Below are 22,954 nucleotides of genomic sequence, written 5' to 3'. Positions count from 1 at the left end.
CAAATGCCACTTCGGGCTCTTTTCCATGAAATCTTCCTTAGATGCTTCAGTCAGTAAGTACATATACTTTTTGTTTTGACAGCTCTGAAGCGTTTGCAAAAGCCGGTCAGAACTTTTTATACTTGACAGCTTCTCGTCCGTTTCTGTCTGGCAGATGACACATTCACTGAACTTCAGTCTTTTAATTTTCTTTGGACTTGAGCCATACTGCAGCTTCTTTGAAATAATCTGTTCCATGTCTGAAAAGAGCACACAGATCAGTGTAAAATAGACTGCAGGCACATTTTCAAAACCCTAACACCATTTCTATGATTGTATATTTCACCATCATGACAAAAAAAAAGGCAAAGAAGACAAAAAAAGACAAAAAAAAAAGAAATGAAAAGTTGAAGCCAATTATCAATTTTTGAGATAGCCAGAAATATCTGGAACTCCCTAATGAAAGTAGAAAAAATGAAGTTCAAAATGCCGGTAATTAATCAACCGCCAGAAATAGCTAACACTACTGTACACCTAGTTTGGATATCACGTGGTTTTTCTCAAGTATTTCTTTCTCCTTTCGGCCAAAACTTTTTCTGATGTTAAGAATTAAAAGAGAAGGGTCTGGCGGTTGCGACAGTCTCATGTTTGTTGGAACGTTTGTTGGAAAACCAGCCAAGTGGTTTGGAAGTGTCCCATCTCACAGGTATGACTTAATTTATATACAAATTATGACTTAATCTATTATTTACATACAGTGGACTCAACTGGCCTATGTAGGATTTTATAAAAAAGGGGGCGGGGGTTGATGAAATTTTTGAAAATAAGGATTTTTTTTCTTCTAACACCTGGTAGAATAGGTGTCATGGTTTCAGGGGTGGATCCAGGATTTTTTAGGGGGGGGCAAAAGAGGTTGATCTGATAGACTTACGTTAGGTTTCATTTTCATAACACACAGATATTTAAAAGTCATCAAAGGTCAGCGCCTTCTAGAGGGAGGAGTGGAGGTAGGTACTTCAAAATACCTTCCCAGAACACATTTAAGCCTGTAGACCCATCCCTCAAAGTTTCATTTTCCTAACCTAACCCTATCCAAGATAGCCAAAAGTAGCTAAAGTAGAATTTTACCGAAAAGACAGATGGATCTACCGGCAAAGGTATGTCCTGGGATGGTATTTTGAAGTACATTCCTCCACTATTTCTCCCACTAAAGGTCCCGAAATTTGCCAACTTGACAGGTAGAACCTGTTGAAATTTGAAAAAACAACTCATTACCTTAATTTTCAGTTACTGGTTTCTTATTCTCTGGCTTTAGTTCTGAAAATATAATTCCTGTTATTTGAGTAGAATTTTGAGCAATATTAATGTTTTTTTTTTTTAATATATGAAATGTATTTGCATATCTTTAAAACCTTAATACTTGGGATTGAGCAGAGTTGTGAAGCTGAAAATTTTGTTGTTTTAATTCATTCAAGCAGAAGATCTATTTTGCAAGGTTTCACTCAAAATCAAAGGCCAGGACCCTCTAGAGGGAGGAGTGGAGGTGGGTACTTCAGAATACCTTCCTAGGACATACTTTAGCCTGTAGACCCATCCCTGAAAGTTTCATTTTCCTAACTTATCCCCTATCCAAGATAGCCAAAAGTAGCTTAAGTAGAATTTTATCAAATACTGGAGCTATGCCCCTGATGGAAACAAGGTTAAAAAAAAAATTATCAATTATTCCCCCTTTGTTAGCCTACTGTTTCTAAATGTAAGAAATAGTGCTATTACAACTAAATCTAGAAGCATGTCAATACAACTGAAACTTTTATATTCCTGAATTTATACTTTCTCACCATGATAGTTGTCACCCAGACAATACCCCTCTATTTTCTATATTCTACCCCTCTTTTTCAGAAATGAATTTTACCCCCACCCCTATTAATACCAATTCAGGGTATATATTTGCACATTAGGGCAGTGGGGGTAAAGTTTATTTCTGATACAAATGAGAGGTAGGTTTAAAACTTACCCCCTCCCTCTAATGTGCAAATATATACCCTGAATTAGTATATATATAGCCTAGGGGGGGAGGGAGGAAATTCATTTTGACAAAAATGATTATTATATTGGTTAAAAGCAGAAAAAGAGCATCAAGTAGTATGTTTACTTTATTTGTAAGTCACTAATTTTATAATGGGTGAGATAGGGAATGATCATACTGCTAATTCTATAAACTGTGATCGGAACTGAACAGGAAGCTGATGCAAAAGGTTGTCAACCCCTGAAATACTAGGCTACTATGCTATAGCTTACTACTATGCTATAGCCTACTAGTACTAAGCCACGCTTGCTAGATACACTACACTTGATAAATCACTGATGAAGCCTGAAACACGCTGGCAAATACTGATATATGCTGGATGTATGAGATAACGAAATTAGCTTGTTGGCTTTTGTGGGATCATTCTATCCAGATACTTTCCATCGACAATAGCGTTTCCTACTTAGGGCATGAATCTTTTACTCTCAAGATGGCGTTGCTAGCCGAGAAATAAGAAGCGAAAAGGCAACTTTGAACTGCTATAGCTGCTGATGCCAGCGTCTGACACCGGTAGAGCGGGCCTTCCCGGGATCATTAGGTCATGCTCTGTCCTTTGGTACAGAAAAATCTTGGTCATTTCACTGACCACTCACAAACTAAAATAGAGCACAGTCCTTCGGGTGGGTCCCACACTATTTGCATATTGATTGGTGTACAAAATAGTCCCCGAAGCCGCGCCACGCCGAAATGATGGCGGCAAATGTGTGATTCGGTATCGGCGGCGGCGCGCCACCGATTTTAGACCGGCGGCGCGCTACGGTGCGCCGATTTTTCTAATTAAAAATAATAATAAAAATTCCACTTCACCAAGCACGTTCAACCTCGATTTTAGTAAGGATTTTTAAATGGTTGGCTAAAAACATACAAGAACAATATGACAAAAAAAGAATTTTTTGGGCCATGCGGAAAGTGTTTATGTTCACCGTCGATCAGACCAAGTAGAATTCTCATTTTTAGCCACTAGACCCAGGGAAACCTATGTTGTGTTTATGGTTAACATCGCATTGTTCCTATAAAATCGCGTGTTTAGTCATTTTCTGCTTGTTAATGATTTGGGCTAATGTGTGTATAAATTTCAAACTTTGAAGTTCAAACTTCTCCTGTTCATCAAATACATACGAAAATGAATTGAAAAAAAAAAATAAATAACAACATCGAAAAAAAACTGTATACAAATCAGATACCATGGCTTAACAACACCAACAATTTTAAATCAGCAGTTACATCACTTCAGTTACAATTGATGTAACAAAAGTGAGTTTGTTCACTCTGCCTGGAGCCATTGATCTTTTTGCAGTCACTATCAGTCCTGTCGTGCTAAAAAGCCGTTTAGCTGGGGCACTTTTGGCCGGTACAGCCAGAACTTGACGAGCATAAACTGCCACTCGCGGGATCTGATACTACCACTGGACCTTGGGGTCCCACAGAATGCCGCAAATGGGCTTCTTCTTTGTATCAGCTGAAATAAGTTGTTTTATAAAGGAGAACAAACCTGCACCTTCACCATAGGGCTCCTGCGCACTACACTACAGGAGGAACTAAACTGCACCTTTATTCTCTTTTCTTATCAACACGGAATAACCCTCCGAAATTCTTTTCTGAAAGAAGTGGTCAATATATAACGTTTCAAGTCAAAGTTTAAGGCTACTTCAACTTCAGTGTGCTCTGCTAACTGTGCAAAAAAATGTAATTCATTTCTACAGATATATTTCTATACTAGCTCTAGATAATCTACCAAGCGGGAAACTACTGCAAATCAGCATCGATAAATAAATGAAACCCAAAACGAACAAAAATAATAATAAATAACTGAGTCAAACTCAAAACGAGCAGAAATTAACATAATCTGGGCTCAAAACCACCCTATGCCTTCCCAAGGCCAGAACATAATTTGCACTTTACTGAAAAAATATAAATGTTTTTACTTTTATAACTTTAATAAATCAAATAATATTAACATTTTGATTACTAAATATCAGTATATGTATATTAAACTGACAATGCATATTCATTTGTATTTTTGTCAGTAAAGTACAAATTATGTTCTAGCCTTGGGATGGCATAGGGGTTTCGAGCCAAACTTATGTTAATTTCTGCTCGTTTTGTGTTTGACTCGGTTATTTATTGTAATTTTTGTTCATTTTGAGTTTTATTAACTTATTGATGGTGATTTGTGATAGTTTCACGCTTCGTAGATTATTTGACTTTATTTCTGCTCATTTTTGGTTTAATGGAGTTCTTTACTTTTCTTTGAAAAAACTTATTTTTTGGAAACAGTTTTTTCAATTAATTTCTGTTCGTTTTATATTGACATAGTCTTTTCAGGGAAAAGAAAATCATATTTTAAATCTTTTCGTTTTTTTAAGAATTTATAGTTTGGCCTTCTATTTGTATGCTGGAAAACAATTTTCAGCAAAATTTAACAACATAGACTCTTATAAAAATCTGGACACAAATAATAGTGTTTAATTTAGTTTCATACCTCCTCTAGTTGACCTGAAATGGAAAACTTGATAACATTCGCAAAAAAAATTGTTTACTTTCTTTGATAGCTTGGATACGCTTACGCTATTTTGATTTGGTCAAATTTTAAGAGCAGAAGAAGCCCTGAAAGTTTGAACATAATACCCTCAGTCATTCTTGGGATACTGCTGAGATGCCTTATTGGGAATTAGCATAAACACAGTGCATTTTGATTTAATCTTAAGGCAACATTTAGTTTTTAAACATAAAGGCAAATGGGAGAGTGGGCGTGGGAGTGGGATTAGTTTCACTCCAATAACTTTTGATTATTAAAAAGGGCATCAGCCTTTTCTATTTTCAATCGAATGAGCCCTTTTCGAAGTTCCTACGACAAATCCTTCGATACGAAGTGCCCTGGTCTAAACAACAACAACAACAACAAAATGATTCATTATACCCACATCGATCTCTACTACAAAAATGTCAAGCCTTCCAATCACTTTCGATTATTAAAAAGGGCACTAGGCTTTTTGATTTCCAAACTAATTATCCCTTTTTGAGTTTCTACGACAACGCTTTCTATAAACACCGTATATGCCCCCAGGGCATAAATTACAACCCTTACCCTAAGGGCTGTGAGGGTGGCTGTCATCCTCTAAGACCTAATTTCTAGAACTTTCAATTACGTTAAACAAAATGGCTTTCTCAAAATTTTGATTGTATGTGTTTCGGGAAATGGTGGGCGTGGAAGGGGTGTTAGTTGCCTTCCAATCATTTTCGACTATTAAAAAGGGCACAAGCCACTCCAATCTCTAATTGAATGAGCCCTTTTCGAAGTTTCTACGACAACTTCTTCGATATGAAGTGCCCTTGTCTAAAGGAAAAAAATAATAAATAATACATTGTGACAACATCGTTCTTATATACCTCCAGGGCATAACGACAAAACCCTTGCCCTAAGGGTTGTGGGGGAGTAACCTCCTCAAAAAATATATTTTCTCTGTGGAAATTAGTTACTCTGAACAAAATGGCTATCTAAAAATTTTGATTGGATGTGTTTGGGGAAAGGGTGGGCGTGGAAGGAGTGTTAGCTGCCTTCCAATCACTTTTGACTATTAAAAAGGGGCCTAGTTATTCCAATTTCCAATCGAATGAGCCCTTTTTGAAGTTTCTACGACAACTCCTTCGATACGAATTGCCCTGGTATGGAAAATAAAAAAAAACAAACAAAAAAATAATACATTGTGCCAACATTGTTCTTTACTTAAACATCTCGATTGCGCTGCCTATGACAACATCTTGAATTGCCTAATGCTCTTTTACCTACCTCTTTCAATCCGAAAAATCAGAAAGAAAAATGAACAGAATTTTAAAGTGGAAGGTAGAATTTTTGTTTCAAGAAAAATTTCTTCTTCTCCTTCCTACGAACCGATATAATGACAATAAATTAATAAATTCAATTTCCTTCTTTGGCGATTTTTTTAATGAATCATGAATATTTTTTAATATATACACTCAGAACAAGCAATAAATAAATTCTATGCTATTGAGTTTTAACAAAATAGCATTCTGTAACAGTTTTTTAACACTTTTCTGTTATAAAACCGCCAAAAAAACTGTCGCAACTTAACTGTTCAAAATTAAACATAGTTAATCAACAACATAACCCAAATACTTTTATAGTGCACATTTTCTAAAATAATAGCAAATTCTATGAACAATAAAAGAATTAACGTGCAAACACTTCGTTGCAATCAAATGTCTAAAGACCTGTTGAAAATACATCAAGAAGTACTTTCGGTATTTAAACAAAACAGGATTGACCTAACTCCACGGAATCACAGGTCCATAGTAGATCTTTAAATTTGTTTTTTATTTGAGTCTTGTTTTTGGTGCAATGTCAGTTGACATGAATCTTATAAAGATAAACCTACTCTTGCCTAACCTGACCTATTCTAGTCTTACCTATCCTTGCCTGATCTGACCTGACCTAAACTGGCCTAATTTAAATCTATCTGACCTTATTCTAGTTATTAGTCCCATCCATCTGTAGAGAATTATTTTAAGTTTGTAAGTTTTATATTATATATCATCCTTGATTCGTGGTGGTTCACTGATTTTACCTGTTGAAAAAAATATAAGTTATTTGTGCATGGTATCACACACAATATGCATATTTGCCAGCAAGGTAATACATTTATAAAAACAAACTTAAATAACACACAGGAGAACAGCATAGGTAATCACTTAAAAATGAAAACGTTGATGATCATAGTATTCTGTTTATGAAGATATATTTTATAAAACAGTCAAAAATAACAACACCGCTTTGACGTAATACATAAAAGTAACAAAGAAAACGGAAGTGGTGTTTAAAAGTACATTACAAAAACCTAACCAATTTTATTAGTTAGTATTAGGCAACAATATATACCATCATAACGTATAATTAATTGTCAAAATCAACATCGGTGAAATTCTAAAACTTAGGAGCTAACATAAAAAAAACAACGAAAGAACACTCAGCATTAAAGACCTAATATTTTGAGCATCAATGATCTGAATATCAACAGAAAATACGTTGAAGAGAAACAACATTAGCTATTCAAGGTTGTCGACTCGATAAAAAATATAACCAATTAAATGATGTGCATTGTAAGCACTGATATTTACTGTAACTGACACACAAGGAATGCCAAATTAAATTTAACATAGGTATGAAACGAAACAAACTAAGATAACATGAACACATACTTAGAAAATAAAAAAAAGAGTGGATTTCATACACTAAATTTCTTGAATGCCCACTTACTAAATATCAACTGAATGTACAAAAAAAAACGAAAGAAACACTTGGTTAAGTAAAATAAAAAATTGACAGCAGTAAGCTATGCAGAGACAAATGACTAAATATCAACTGAAAATGCAAAAAAAATTGATTAAGTAAAATAACAAATCGACAGCAGTAAGCTATGCAGAGACAAATGACTAAATATCAACTGAAAATACCAAAAAAAATGATTAAGTAAAATAACAAATTGACAGCAGTAAGCTATGCAGAAACAAATGACTAAATATCAACTGAAAATAGAAAAAAAATTGAATAAGTAAAATAATAAATTGACAACAGTAAGCTATGCAGAGACAAATGACTAAATAGCAACTGAAAGTGCAAAAAAAATTGATTAAGTAAAATAAAAAATCGACAGCAGTAAGCTATGCAGAGACAAATAACTAAATATCAACTGAAAATACAAAACAAAATTGATTAAGTAAAATAATAATTTGACAGCAGTAAGCTATGCAGAGACAAACTACTAAATATCAACTGAAAATACCAAAAAAAAATTGATTAAGTAAAATAACAAATTGACAACAGTATTTTATGGCTTTTGGGACTAAGGCTAGTCGTGGGAAAGGGTTCGTTCCCAAGCATGGGCGAACAACCAATAGTCGGAACTTCCGTTCCAGGAAAGTTATATTCTTGGTACACTTCTAAAGGTAGTCCATCTTTCACCTTCGTCGTAGCTAGTTGTTCTTGTGCTACCTTATTTTCTCTATGTGTATTCTCAAGTTATCTAATAAAGACCATGTACCAACGTTTATCGTCTATCTTTGGAATTTACGTAAACCATTACATCTGCCAATATAAAAGGCATACAAATAAAGAACTAAAAAGAGGTTTGCAAAGGTGTCAAATATATTGGTTTTCGGTATTCAAAATTAAAAATAATGAATTAAAAATTTTTATTTGATTTTATCAATCTTAGTTTTAATGCTTTACTTTGAACAAACTGCTTTGACAATGCATTACTTTTTATAAGAAATTGAGCCTAAGGGCATTAAATATTTTGGTGTTTTATAACCAAGCTCGAGATTTTCGATATTGTTAAAAAAATATCCGTCCAGTGCTTCAGTATTGCTCAATAAAGCTGAATGCTGGGACTTTATACCTTAGTTTTTGTGAGTAGTCTATTGTTTTGTGTAATTTTTTTAATTATTTTCTTCTTCGATTTTTATACACTTTTAGTTTAATTGACATACTTTTTTAATTCCCTTTAGAAAAATATTCCTCTCTAAGCTTCATTAAGTAAAAAAAGAATTTTTTCAACTGAAAGTAAGGAGCAACATTAGAACTTAAAACGAGCCGAAATTATTACGTATTTGAGGGGGTGTGCCCCCCTCCTCAATATTTTGCTCTTTAGGCTACAGTTTTTCGGTATTTAAAAAAAGTTACTTATTGTTCTAATTAAACGACCCTTGTGTTTCAGGACGTGTTTTTAAAGAATTGGGGCAAAGTTTGAACTTTAGCATAAACAGTGAGGTGTCAAGAAGGGGACAACCCCCCTACTATACACAATAATTTCTGTTTGTTTTAAGTTTTAATGTTGCTCCATACTTTCAGTTGAAAAAAACTTGATTTTTTATTTAATTTCCGATAGTTTTTTTTAATAACGCCAGGACACCTGGCTCCACCTCCATGGAAAAACCACCCTCCCCACAAAAATATCCTCTGAGAAATTCAATCCTGGCGAAAATTTACCCCGGGTATCTCCACGTCTAAAGTTGAATCGGTAAAGAAAAAGCAAGAGATATAAAGAAATTTCGTATAAAAAATTAGACAAATTTCCTCAGGCTTGTAGGTTTTGATGGGTTAAACTAAATTTAATGAAGCGTATATATTTGGAATCAGCATGATAAGCCAATTCCTTTGATATATCAATTGGTATCAAAATTCAGTTTCTTAGAGTTCGGTTATTATTGAGCCGGGCCACTTCGTTCTTACAGTTCATTACCACGAACTGTTTGATTACCCATCAAAACTCAAACAGAGATCATTGAAATGTTGATCATTTTTTCTGCGTTAACAAAAGTATTGTTTTCATAAAACTTTACAGTTTCATGAAATGTAATTAAACAAATAGAAAAGGGTTTTCAAGTAAAGTAAGGAGCAAGTTTAAAACTTAAAACAAATATAAATTACTCTGTGTATAATGGGGACTGCCCCCTTCTCAACACCTTGCTCATTAAACAAAAGTATTTTTAGTGCTTTCAAAAATCTTATCTTTCCAATTGAAAATTTTATTAAAAAATTTGGAAAAGGGCCGAACTTCACAGTAAAGAGTAAAGAGCTAAGGAGGAGACAGCCTCCTTCATATAAAGAATAATCCCCTTAAAGAGGTTTCAAATCTTTTTCTTGCTTTCAGTTGAAATACTCTTTTTTTATTTTATCTCCGATTGTTTTCCAAATCATACCCAGGCCTAACCAAGATATAGTTTGAGGTACCTGTCCCTTTTATCCCTGGTTAATTGCTTTTAAAATGTGTAAATCAATAATTGTACGTGCATTAGTACCTTCTGTTATAAAATGAAAACGTGGCATATCTGCAGGCACGATGATTTTTGAGTATCTCTACTCCTTCTGTAAACTATTCTCAGGCATTGGAAATTTCATAAAAACAAGTCTACATTTGTTATAATCCATGGAAGCAAATCTTTTTGTAATTTTGGTTTGAGTTTGATTTATTCTAGAGATGAAATACATAAAAATCAAATATATTTTTGATTAAACAAATTGATCTCTTCGCCAGGAATCCTTGTAGTTTAAAATTTACTGTATTTTTCTTCGTTTTGCATGCAATTTAATTACTCTTTATTTGAGAGTTTTTTCCTAATATTATTTGAAAACAAACTTATTCCTACGAAAAAAAAAATTCCTGAAATATATTCCGTTTTACCCGACCCCCACTGATATTTTGACGTTTGGACGCCCCCCCCTAGAAAATTTTCTGCAGGTGCCCTTGGGCTCAGTTGCACGTGGGTTCAGTTATACGGGGATTCAGTTGCATGGGGGTTCAGTCACATGCACACTGTGATGGGCTTATTTTTCAACTTCTTAAGTATTTAATTGAGTATCATTTCATTTTAATCCATCTATTCATTTGATGACAGCAATTTCTGGTTGAATTCTGGTTTGAATTATTATGGGACTTTATTTTTGGCCAGCATAAGTCTAATATGGTTCTGGATTTATTTCTGAAAAAAGTATTTTCAGAAATTTTTTTTAACTTTTTACATGAGTTTTTGTAATTAATTAGAGAATTACTTACTCTTTTTGTTTCCAAGTCACTCGTTGCTTTTCTCGTCACATCTTGTTACAATTCATGTTTTGTTTTTATATAATATGTGGTTCCATCTGATGCTCTTTTGATTTTTTATTTCTATATAAAAAATTAATTATTTTATTCTAATGATTGCCATGAAATAAATAAGAGGAATAGTTTTTCACAAGTAATAAAGGAACTATGTGAATATTTAATTAAAAATAAATAATCTTTACCGTAGGGGGTTCCGCTATCCCCTCAACTCATCGAGTCAAAATATCATAGAGGTTGTTGGTAATAAATGAATGTTTTTATCTCCGTTTCATGGTCCTTCATCCAGAAATTACAATGGGAGTGGAGGAGGGGCTGGGGCCAGCTATCTTGTGCTTTCGTATACCCTACCCGTTTACCTTTTCTAGATTTTTTTTGGTTCAAATGTTGAACTTTGTTCACTGTGGCTGAGCTTACATAGTCCTACTACTGATCCCCACTCAATCCAAATGAACAATTTTGATACTTAGATTCGTAACTGAATGTGACTTGGTCATCAGACCCCCCTAGACCTTGGTTTTATCATTTATAATTAAATTTTTAATTCAGTCGATACAAGAGGTTTAGCGGAAGTCATACATTTGTATGATATCAGAAAAATACATTAAAGTAATTAGTTCTATGGAGGGGAATGCCATTGCTGCTGTAGGAAATGAGTTTAGTTGTTAGTAAAGATAACACGGCACAAGTGCTGGTTCCATAAATCAAGAAGGATGAAATATTAACTTCACATTTTAGATGCGTTTTAAAGGGTTTTTTTGTAGCTCCTCCCACCAACATCCACACAAATAACTCTGTTATTTTACAAAAATTAAATTGACAAAAAGAGCAAAGTATCCTTGGAGGCAACATCCCAAACATTTAGGGTGTCAGTTCTTTTGTTCGCTATCTTTTGCAACCCTTTGTCATCATACAAATGTCAATTCTTTTTCCTTTATAACGTTTTGACTGGGTTTCATTAGTTTTCAACTGAAATCCCATAGCGACAATATATTTTTAATCCCCATGGTCCAATGAAGTCATTATCATAGGAGACGAAAAGTCTACGACCTTTCACAGTCGTAGAAGTGTCCAATTCCATTTTGCATGAAAGGAATATTTTCCCACAACGTTTAGGTTATTGAGCAAGCCCAATACCTTTGGCGAAGGGATTGTTTGGTTTTAACAGTGCTTAGATTTTGTTTCTTAAATATGAAACAAAAGGTATATACGATATCAAAATATTAGCTGCTTATCTTTGTAGCGATGAAAATAATTGGCTGGCTATACTAAGTATGGTGCCAAGTACTGACCGCGTTAAAGGCGATATTATGCCCAAAGGTCGTGAGCTTACGCCTCGTAATTTCCCGATAGCGCCGCTTATAGCGCTGAATATTATGCCAAAAGGCCTGCGCCACCCTCAATTATTGAGTGAAAATAAAATGTACAGCCATGCAAACGTGACCTCTTTTTCTTGAGCTATCTGGAGATCCGATTCCCTGGGAACGTTACCTTGGAGATTTTGCGAACTAATTACCTGTCATTAGGTTAGATTCAGACATATAGAATGAAATAAACACGGATAAAAAAGCAATATATTTATTGAAACTTACATATTTAGGTGCACAGCAGTGAGTCACTTCAAACGACAACAATGGTGACAGAGATACAACAATGAAAGAATTGCCAAGATCGTACGCCAAGTAAATCTGTCTAAGCGGTCCTGAATCTACATTACAACTGTCTTCAAAAAGCACTTCTGCCCCACTATCAAACGTAGCTCTTTAGTCTTGCGCTGTAAGAACTTGCTCATAATTGGCCCGCGTGGTTCAAGGATGCGAAGCTTTCCTCCAATAAATTCTTTTGAACATTTCTGATGATTCAAGTGTTCACACGGATCTTACAATTTAAACTTTCTTAGAAACATTGTGCATAGCATTTTTTTGTTACTTATTATCTTAGCGAAATTCGAACCGACTAGCGTCGTTGTTTCTAGAATACAATTTCTCTTTTTGCTAATTAAGAATTTAGACTCTTGGAAGCGGTACTTGAACTCAATTAGGGGACGTTTAATTTCTGTCCGAATCATCTTTAGAAGGAAAGAATCTTGTATTTTAAATATATCGCATTTTGCTCCCGGTACATATCACCTGACCCATTAATTAATGACGCCCCGTCATTAGTAATTGTTTGTCTTTGGGCTTTTAAAATGTTCGCCATTTATTGACTATTTCTTCTACATAATTGTTTTATATTTATGTTATGGCTTAATCAGGAGTGCTAAAAATTTTCTCTATTACTTTTCTTATTTTATTCTACATCCCTATCTAAAATTCATCTACCGGACTAAGATTCTTCATGGTTCTAGGCTAGCTACTATACTAAAGATTTTTTTAATTCAATTTTTGCAATCCTTATTTTTATTTTGCTGTCTATATGGCATACTACATTCTATCAACGCTACATTAAATGAATGACATGATAATACTACACCTAATTCTACTCGAACATCTAGCGATACATACATGAATGATTTATAACAAACAATATTGGGTTTACCATATTCACTGGTAACATTAAAACACTTTCACTATTGGGATTTTTGAGTTATCAAAGTTATTAGGAAGTAACATATGTAAATTCACATCTATTTCATCACCTTCGAGTCTTTAGTGTACTCAATCCTTCTGTTGTAAATTATTGTCCTTCACCCTTTTTGTTTTGGCAAAAATTTTGATGCATTTACGTTATGGTTTCTTCATGGAACAGTTCGAGCCTGATTGTGTTCACACGACAAGTTAACTAGGAAATGATGATTCCCACTACAGGTGTTGGCATATGCTATCAGGGTTCATTCTCACCTGCCTTTTTTGATAGTTCATAGGGTACCTTATCATTAAGGGGTTGAACACTGGGAGTGCGTTTATTTTCTTTTCAGCATATCATTTTTAGGATATTTTGAGGCACATAGAGAATATCGCACATGAGGCAACTTCAAATATCGTTAAATATCATTTAACTTCAAATATCATCACTATACAGTCAAATGATTCTGGAGTCCATAATGATTATCAAGGGCAATACTTCTGTATTTATATGTTGTACTGATCGAAGGGGTTCTTGTGATTAAACTTCAAATTATCTTTCATTTCAACTTCAAATATCTTCAAATATTATTTAGATTCAAATATCCTTAAGTATCATCTAACTTAAAATATCACTACACAGTCAAAGGCATCTGGTGTCCACTATGATTATCAAAGATGATATATATGTACTTATATCTTGTACCGATCGACGGGGTTCCCAGCATTTATGTGATTATATAGTTCGATAAAGCACTGGATACTGAGATTCAAATATAATGTTACCTGATACGTAATATGGTTTGTGGTTGAAGAAACAATGATCAAAGGTAACTGTTGTTTTCGTAGACGAAGCTGGGATGAAAATTTCCTGAATTCTATGGTGATTACTCTTCGTTGGTTGAGATATGATGAAAATAGATGCTACTAGGTTGTATCTGTACAAGGCAACTCATTGTAATGCTCATATATCCAATGTGTCCATCCACTTCCTGTAATAAAAATAACGAGGCAGAATCACACGTTCTTTGAAGTAAATACTCATAATACAAATAAGTCACGCACTAATTGGGTACATGAACCCCACGCTTCGAGACAGAGTTAAATAAATACAACAATATTAGTACTCACAACGAAAAAAAAATTTTTTTGTTATAATCAAACGACATAATTCCGATTGGGAAATCTAAAACAGAGATGTCTTCAAATTTGTTTTGAGAACGGAAACATCGATAAAGGGCTTATATAATTCTTCAATACTTATTAAATAAACATAATTTACCCTACATTATTAAGTTTGAGGTCTAACTTTACAACATATTTAATGCCTGCATTGTTCACGCACGTCCGTGCTGTTTAAGAAACGTATGTTGCAGCGTCATAACCACATGGTTTTACGTAAACGATGCTAAAATGAGGGAACGAGACAACAAGGACGCGGGGAAATCTCAATACCCACTCTTTTTCTAGTGTCTTACCTATTTCTTGGCTTAGACGTTTTTATGGGGCTCCGGGTTTAACCTCTGCATTTCAGCTGTTTCTCCGTGTTCTTCTCTTGGTTTTCGTCTTCTTAGTCTTAGGATTTTTCCGTAATTAAAAGTCAATAGGGTTCTTATGGTCAGGGAAGCTGCGAATACGAAACATACGGCCAGTAGTATGTTCCACAAAAAATTGGTCGATTCTTTTGAGTTCATTCGTGTTTCTTTCTAGTCTTGTTACTTGTTGAAACAAGGTCTCGAAGGGTTTGGGGTCCAATTTCATAAAGATCTTCCATGCGTCATGGCTAGCTAGCAATGAATTGTCATGCTTGAATATTACTCCATGTTTTACAATATCTTGGACCACTGCGTGAACAACGAGGATTATGATGATATTCTTAAGCATCATCTTATTTTTTGTTTTTAAAATTAATTTATCATTAATTTTACCCATTTTTTGCAAAATTCTTTTGTTTACTGCTTTCTTATTATTATATTTTTTTTTCAAAGGCACTTTAATTTTTACTTAGGTTATTTCTTATTATGTAATCATTTTGTGGCATTGGCCAAAGAAAACTGATTTGTAGACGTAAACAGAATAAATATTTTTATGATTAGATAAGTTAGGAAAGTAAAGTTAGGACTTCCGAGCTTAATTCTGGTCGTGATATACATCTATGACTGGTTGAGATATAACTTTAAAGCGTAGCTAATAATCGCTATACAATTTAATTTTACATTATATTTCTCGAGTAAGAAACACATGAATAAGCAAGCGTGCAGCACATAATTACACTGGTATCCTATTTTATGTGTAGGGCTAAAATAATTATAATCTGCACTAAGACAAAATAGTTTATGTATACGAGGTTAATTTCTTGCACAGTTACCTACTAATAGGTAGTTTTGAGTTTAGAATCTTCTCTTAATTTTCTTGTTACTATTTTTATAGGCGTTTCTTTTTCTTTGGTAAGTTTTCATACGTTTCAGGAATAATTTAATACCAAGGGATTTGTTTTCTTCAGATTAAGGGTCAAATAAAAATTTTTTATAATATTTAATTTCCGCTAAGGGATGATGTATTCCTTCATATTTGACACATTGGGGATTTTTTTCGAGGTTATAGCAAATTTTGGGGGCTCTGCATTTATCGAGGAGTAATAAGTATGTTTGAGTGGGTCCTTTGCAATAGAAATACTTGATATTGAGGTTCTTTTGTAGACGTCTTATCAATAATTGTAAACAGCCAAGTTGCTTTACGCTTCTTCTCCTATATTTTGTTTTGACCTCCCCTCTAGCCGGACGATACTTGGGGGAATTTGCAAGTGCTAAACCACACTTATAAGTGTGGGGTGCATACCCTTTAAGGTTGTAGGTTACATCCCATTCTTTCTCATATATTTGATTTCCTTGTTCGTCCACGACTAACATAGCTGCAGAATATATAATGTTTTCCTTCGCGTTCATTATGCTAATGAACTCAGTATCAATTATCACCCTTCGAGTAGGTTTTGATTCCATTGTCATGATCTGAAAATGCTCACAGTTAGGACCTGGGTCAATTTTTCATATAAAATCCGAGGGGACCGCCAAAACCCAACAAATTAAAAGCTGCATGGGCTTTGAGTTCCTCCCCAGGCTTCCCACAAAACGTGGTCCATCTATTTAGATTTGATTACACAACTTAATACTGAGTAGGGGATAATTTCCATAGTTTATTTGTAGAATATAAGTTGAATTCCATGGAGAAATAGGCTACTTGGGCTAGGTGAGCATCCGAAATCTTCGATTCCCTACGTGTTGTTTTACACCCGTGTCCAATGGCCAAGTATAATAACAACACATATAGAATCGACGATATTGTCTTTGAAAACACGGTCAGTAGGGGAGACCGAACCTCACCTCCCCATGATATAAGTTCCGTTAATGACCTCAATAACTGGGTGCATTATAGGTTATCCAACTGATTAATTCACATTTATAGGGGTATAGTTGATTTTCGTAAGGTAGCTACCTAGTATTAGTATTTTTTTCATTAATATTTACTTGGTTAACTTTACTTGCACACTGTTAAATTTATTATGGTGGATCACTATTTGATTTTCATAAGGGATTTGAAATTTTTCTTTACATTAATTAGGGATATTTCAATCTGTCAGGTTTTTTAACCATTCTGCCTGACTGTGTCGTTATTTTTTCCTCTGTTTATGGCGGTTTTTTCTTTTTCGGTTTTTCTATCGAAAAAAGGTAAAAATTTTTTTATTTTATTTTCAAAAAATATTTCCCATTTTATTTAGTTTGTTTCCCGTGTGCGGCTGCTGAGGTCGGTCTTGAGTTTCCTACTTCTTTAGGTACTATATGTTCTGATTCGCCGTCAGACTCTTCAGAACTAGTTTCCGACTAATTCGGACTTTTAGAACTTTTAGAGGTGGCACTTTTTGAGGTATCACCTGCCCTTCCTTCGTAAATTTCTACTCCTCTGGAAGTAGAAGGTTTATTCTCTAAGTCCTCGCCTTGAGTTTTCAACTCGGGAGATTTGAAAGATTCTTGAGAGCTTTGGGAGGAATCAATAGTTTTTGCAGGGTTCCTCCACTGTTTGAAGGCCATTTCTTCAGGGGGATGAGGCATTCTTTGCACTAAGGTTTCCCTCCATGAAGTCCACTTTTTAGGTTTGACCTTGGACACAGTTATATCATGATATTGACCTTGCTGGTCATCCTTGGGAGTTTTATTCTCGGGCAATGTACTTTGACTCTTTTTTATGGGGAAATTAATTAAATCCATAGCTTCTCACAGGTTTGTTTTAGTTAAATCTTTGGGAGGAGTTTTCTTTACAGTAATACCGGGGGTTTCTACAGCTCTGTTTAATTCTTCCTGTAAAGACAGGGGCCTTTCTATCGGTGTTGCAGGGGAAACCATATCGTCTGGAAATCTTTTGGAGGGACATGGGGTCGAAATTCTATCGGGGAAAAATTGGGTTTTTTGATATATTGTATAATCTAAATCTCTTGCGCTCGCCGATGAATAACTTTTTGGACTTTTTGGCGTTTTTATTTCAGGAAAAAATCCTGGTATTAGGGATTTTTTCTTAGGAACAACAATATTTTTCATAGCTAAAAATTCTTCAAAGTTTTCCTCATCACTGTCATTTTCGAAATAGTCTTGCTTGAAATTAAAGGGTTTTAGCTCTGCCAATCTTGACCTAGGGGGCTCATTTTCTGCATCTGACGAATCAGTAGAGGAGGGATGTGATACCCATCTCTCTGGAAATTTGGCTCTTTATTCGGCTAACATGCGCCTTGTAAGTTCTTCCACTATCGGGGTTTTCCATTTTAGAAGTATATTTGGTATCGTACTTTTTGACCATTCTGTACGGTACATAATATTTTTTGGAAAGTTTTTTGCCTTCCGTTTTTGCTTTTTTCTTTAGGTAGACGCAGTCTCCTACTTTGAAATCTATACTCCCCTTGACTTTGGGTTGATTTCTTAGCTCTTGGCTTATTTTACATTTTTCCAACTCTTGCCTAACTATTTTATAAGTTTTCCTCATCCTATTTATAAATTTTTTCCGTAATCTTCCGAGCTATTATAATACTGCCGAGATTCAATAATCTCATTATACGGGATTCTAAAATCACGACCAAAAAGTATATGAAATGGATTGTCTTTGGTTGTTTCGGAATAAGCAGTATTGATTACGTGATTTAAATAAGGTAAGAATTGATTCTAGTCGCTCCTATTTTCTTTAGTATAAATACTTAATAAGTTAAAAAATATTTTATTCCTAATTTATATTTTAACAATAGCCTATGGTTGGTACGGAGCTGTCACCATTTTCTCTATATTGAGGAAACTTATTAAGTCTTTTGTTACTTTTGAAACAAAATTACCTCCGTTGTCCCTCAAAATTTTATTAGGAATGCCAAATTGCAAAAATAATTTCGCTAATAACTTACTGGTGGTATAAGCAACTTGATTTGTTAATGCTTTTACAAAAGCAAATCCGGAAAAAGTATCTATAACCAAAAGCATACAAGTATGGTCTCTGCTGGAAATAGACAAAGCTCCGCTTGTTCCGCATAATTCAATTGAGATGATATCGAAGGGGTACTTTGCTACCGAGACCTTTCTCATTGGAGGATTAGGATAAACTGGGGGGATTTTTCTTAAGTTACACGCTTGGCATGTACTTACGAATTCTTTGAGTTTTGTCATTGCGGACGGCATGTAAAAATATTGTTTTAATTTATGGAACGTTTTCATTACCGCTAAATGTCCACCTGTATCTGAATGGAAATATTCAAATGCAGGCACTATTAAGTTTTGTGGTAATACAGGTATTATTGAGGTTTGGTTTCTATTTTTCTCAGCAGTCACAATTCTACACAGTATTTCTTCATCCAGATCATAGTAAAAGTTATCTATCTCTTTCCTAAGAGTTTTGAATTTATCCGGTAACGCATCGTCATTCACAAAATAATCAATTAGTGCTACAAATATTTCTTCCTTTTTTTGCTTTCTTTTTATATTCTCCAAAGACAAGGGACAATAGTCAATTTTATTTTCTTTTACCATGTATTTGCATTTGTTATTCTTACATCCATGTTTGCTTTTAGTATTTATAGTGTTAACTTCATTTTCCCCTGTTTCCGACAGAATTGTTTCTGGGTATCTACTCAAAAATTCCCAAGCTATATTTTGTTTGACTTTTAATTTTTAAATTCGTAATCCAGGTCTCGGATTTTCATAATCCTTCTAGCTAGAAACCCTATGGAGTTTTTAAGTTTTCGCAGGTACTGCAAGCTTTGATAGTCTGACCCTAGTTTAAATTTTATTACAATTAAATAATGTCTAAATTTCTCCATGTGGTAGATAATAGATAATAATTACGAGTTTGTGGCAGAATAACTACTTTCGCCTTTTGATAAAGTTTTACTCGAATAGCATGTAACTTTTTCTATTTGTTTTTGTTTAGGCGTTCCCTCTAGAGGATTAGGGTTTTCTACCGGGAATATTTGCGAAAGAATTGCGCCAATGCCTTTTGAACTAGCATCGGTTGTAACCACAAATTTTCCGTTTTCGAAATCAGGGAGTGATAATGTTGGTTCAGAAGTGAGTGCCTTTTTGAGACGGTCTAGGGAAGTTTGAGCTTCCTGGGACCATGTAACATTATGGGAGTTCCCTTTAGTTAATTCCGTGAGGGGTTTCGCAATTTGGGCATAATTGCGTACAAATTTTCTAAAGTAGCCAGTAAGTCCTAAAATTCTCCTTAATTCTTTCATAGTTCTGGGGGGTTTGTGGTTTTCAACACATTTTATTTTATCAGGGTCTGGGGACATCTCTCCTTGGCTTACTACTACTCCTAAAAATTTAATTTTAGGTTGAAATAAATTTACTTTCTCAGGCCAGTATTTTAAATTGCCTTGTCTGAACTTCTCGAACACCTTAGCTAACGTTGCTAAGTGTTGTTCAGTGTTTTCTCCCACGCATATAACATCATCAACAAAATGAATTATATTCTTTAATCCTCTTAACAGGTGCAATAGGGGTCTACATAGCGCTCTTGAACTTGTTTTCAGTCCAAATGGTACTCTTAAGTATTCATATGAACCACATTCAGATGCTGAAAATGCAGTTTTATGGACATCTTTTTCGGCTATTTTCACTTGGTGGTAGCCTTGGGTAAGTTCCAAAGAAGTAAAAATTGTGTTTTTGCTTGAAATTGAGTCAATAATTTCATCTATTCTTGGTAGAGGAAATTTATCACTAACTACTTGTTTGTTGAGGGCTCTATAATCTACTACAAGTCTAAGATCACCATTCTTTTTTGGTACTAAGATCACTGGTGCACTATACGGACTTATAATTGGGCGTATAATTTCATTTTTTTCTAATTCATGAATTTTATTCTTTGACCACTCTTTGTGCTTATATGGCACACAATATGGCTGTTTCGCTACGGGATTACCAGTCGTTAAAATTGAATGTTCATAAAATGGTATCGGCCCGATGTAATATTCAGATGTAGAAAATACATACTTAAAATTAGATAATAATTAGCATAACTTTTCTTAAGTTCCATGTCCGTTATATGATCCATATTAAATTTGTTTAGAAATTGTGGTTTAGTTAGGGGGTTTTTGTTATTTGAGGTTTTAATACCGTTAACTAGGTTATTTTTAGAAATTTCCCATGTATTTAAATCAATCTCCGTTAAAACCTGGATTTGAACTAAACACGTCCCCTTTTTAATTGTAATTGTATCATTTTCATGGTTATTGGTTACCCAAATAAAACCTTCTCCTTTGTCATAAGATATAATCTGTTCCTCGCATAGCAGATCTTCGGGTATTTCAGATGGGGTCGCGAACCATATTTAGCATTTGTTAACCACTGGCTCAATCATCTGTGATATTTGAATTTTTTGCATCGTTTTGGGAGGGACTTTTGTTTTCCTTATCGCGAATCCGTAATATTGCTCTTTATTTTCATTATTTATTAGATTCTCGATGGTGCTATACTGCACCATTGAGGCATCTTGCGGCGTCACGTTGGGTTTTACTATGTTTTTCCAGAGTTCTACGGTTTTCTTAAATTCGTTTGACCTGTACTGTCACATATCTCTTATTTTTATTTTCGCTGATTCAGTACTTTTATTATTTAAGTTTACTTCATTTCTGCAATTTCTCTCAGGGTAATTGAACAAATTTCTAATTATACCATGTCTTTGCGAGACATGAGGTTCAAAATGCTGCGACATTATACCACCAGAATTTTTTTTTACTGTTACGTTGTCTTCGTAAACTCTCTTACAATTTCTTATGGTAGAAATTTCTTCGCCTACCTTAGCTGGGTAGACAAGCTTCTCAGTAGCCACGTCTAATAGCATTCTATTATACCTTAGCAAATTTGTGCCTATGAAACGCTCACTTGGGAAGTTATCTCATATTATAAAATATTTCACAAAGATCCTATTGTCTCTTTTTACGCTTAGGTAAATTGGACCTTTTGCGTCTAATTTATAACCTGTTACACTACTTAAATTGGGATTATTAGGGTTCCTCTGTCGCCTAATATGCAGAGGCAACATATTAAATACGCAAGAGTTTATGATACTAATCGTTGCACCGGAGTCAATCAAACCCTTAAAATAAACATTTTCTACACAAAAATCATTAAATATAGGTAACTTGTTATTAACATCACTACAAGACGGCACTAATATTGTCTTGGACCTATTAAATATTCCGGGCACCCTCTGGGTCCAATTTATATTTCTGAGGGGCCTGAAACGTTTCCCTGAGAATTTATTTCCTATGTCGGTGCCTGTAATAGATATTCAGACGTATGAGTTTCCGTATGCATATCTAATTGATTTACGTCTGTATGTCTTCGCCATGTGTAATTATGGTAACGTGGATGTCTCGTGTCAGTGCCGCTTGCTTGCGCTGACTGCCAATGCCGTTGGCTTGCAAAATTTTCATTTCCCATTGGCAAATTTTTGTGATTTCTATATCGCATTCTCGCATTATATTGGCTTTGGCGATTATTTGGGTTTTCAAATCGGTAATTAATTTGTCTGTTGGGGGGAGGGTTATACAAATTTGGTTTGTACGTGTTGTAAGGTACTGATTGGCGCAATCCCCCCTGGCTATAGCCTATTGCACGACCGGTGCTAAAAATTTTTCTTCAGAACAAATGGTTGCCATAATTTTGCGTATTACCGACAGCAATTCTGGGTATGCGATTGGGGACATAACGGCACTCTCTCGCGATATGGCCAACATGATTACAATTATAGCACCTTATTATTGTAGGGTTATTTTCGTAATTGGATTGTTTGATAGGCTAAAAACGTACTGTTTTCTGCCTAGCGAGTTCTTGCGTTTTATTTCTTTGTGGTATTGGGGAGTTATCCCTTGAAAAGAAATTGGGGGATGCTTGATCGCCCTTGAAGTTTATGTTCGCATTTGAATCGCCTAGGCTATTTATTTTTGCTTTACTATGATTTGCGACCATTGTATCGACTTCGATCAATCGCTCTACCTCCTGAACTGCGAGATCCAACGTCTGAATATTTTCGGATATTACCACTCTTAATAGTTTTAGGGGTAGCCCTTGCAAAAAGGTATTTAGTATGACTTTTTCATACAGTTGCCCCGAACCACTTCCGTATTTTACCTCTACAGAAATGCGTATATTATCAAGGTATTCTCTTATATTTTGTTA

At 34.6% G+C, this 22,954-nt stretch overlaps 1 protein-coding gene across 1 annotated transcript in view; it reads left to right on the top strand.

The window, feature by feature from the left end:
* The first annotated feature begins 578 nt into the window (after positions 1 to 578).
* Positions 579 to 22,954, top strand: part of LOC148954480 (uncharacterized) — a 72,899-nt gene continuing 50,523 nt past the window's right edge. The window contains exon 1 of the mRNA XM_089086284.1: positions 579 to 685. Coding sequence (XP_088942410.1) covers positions 579 to 685 — 107 coding nt within the window. The remainder of the gene's footprint in view (positions 686 to 22,954) is intronic.

This window comes from Artemia sp. Qi Xiang Cuo, chromosome 3 (genome assembly GCF_049724085.1).
Source record: "Artemia sp. Qi Xiang Cuo chromosome 3, ASM4972408v1, whole genome shotgun sequence".
Classification (NCBI taxonomy): Eukaryota; Metazoa; Arthropoda; class Branchiopoda; order Anostraca; family Artemiidae; genus Artemia; species Artemia sp. Qi Xiang Cuo.
Note: the sequence above shows the minus strand (reverse complement) of the source record. Positions and strands in the feature narration are given on the sequence as shown.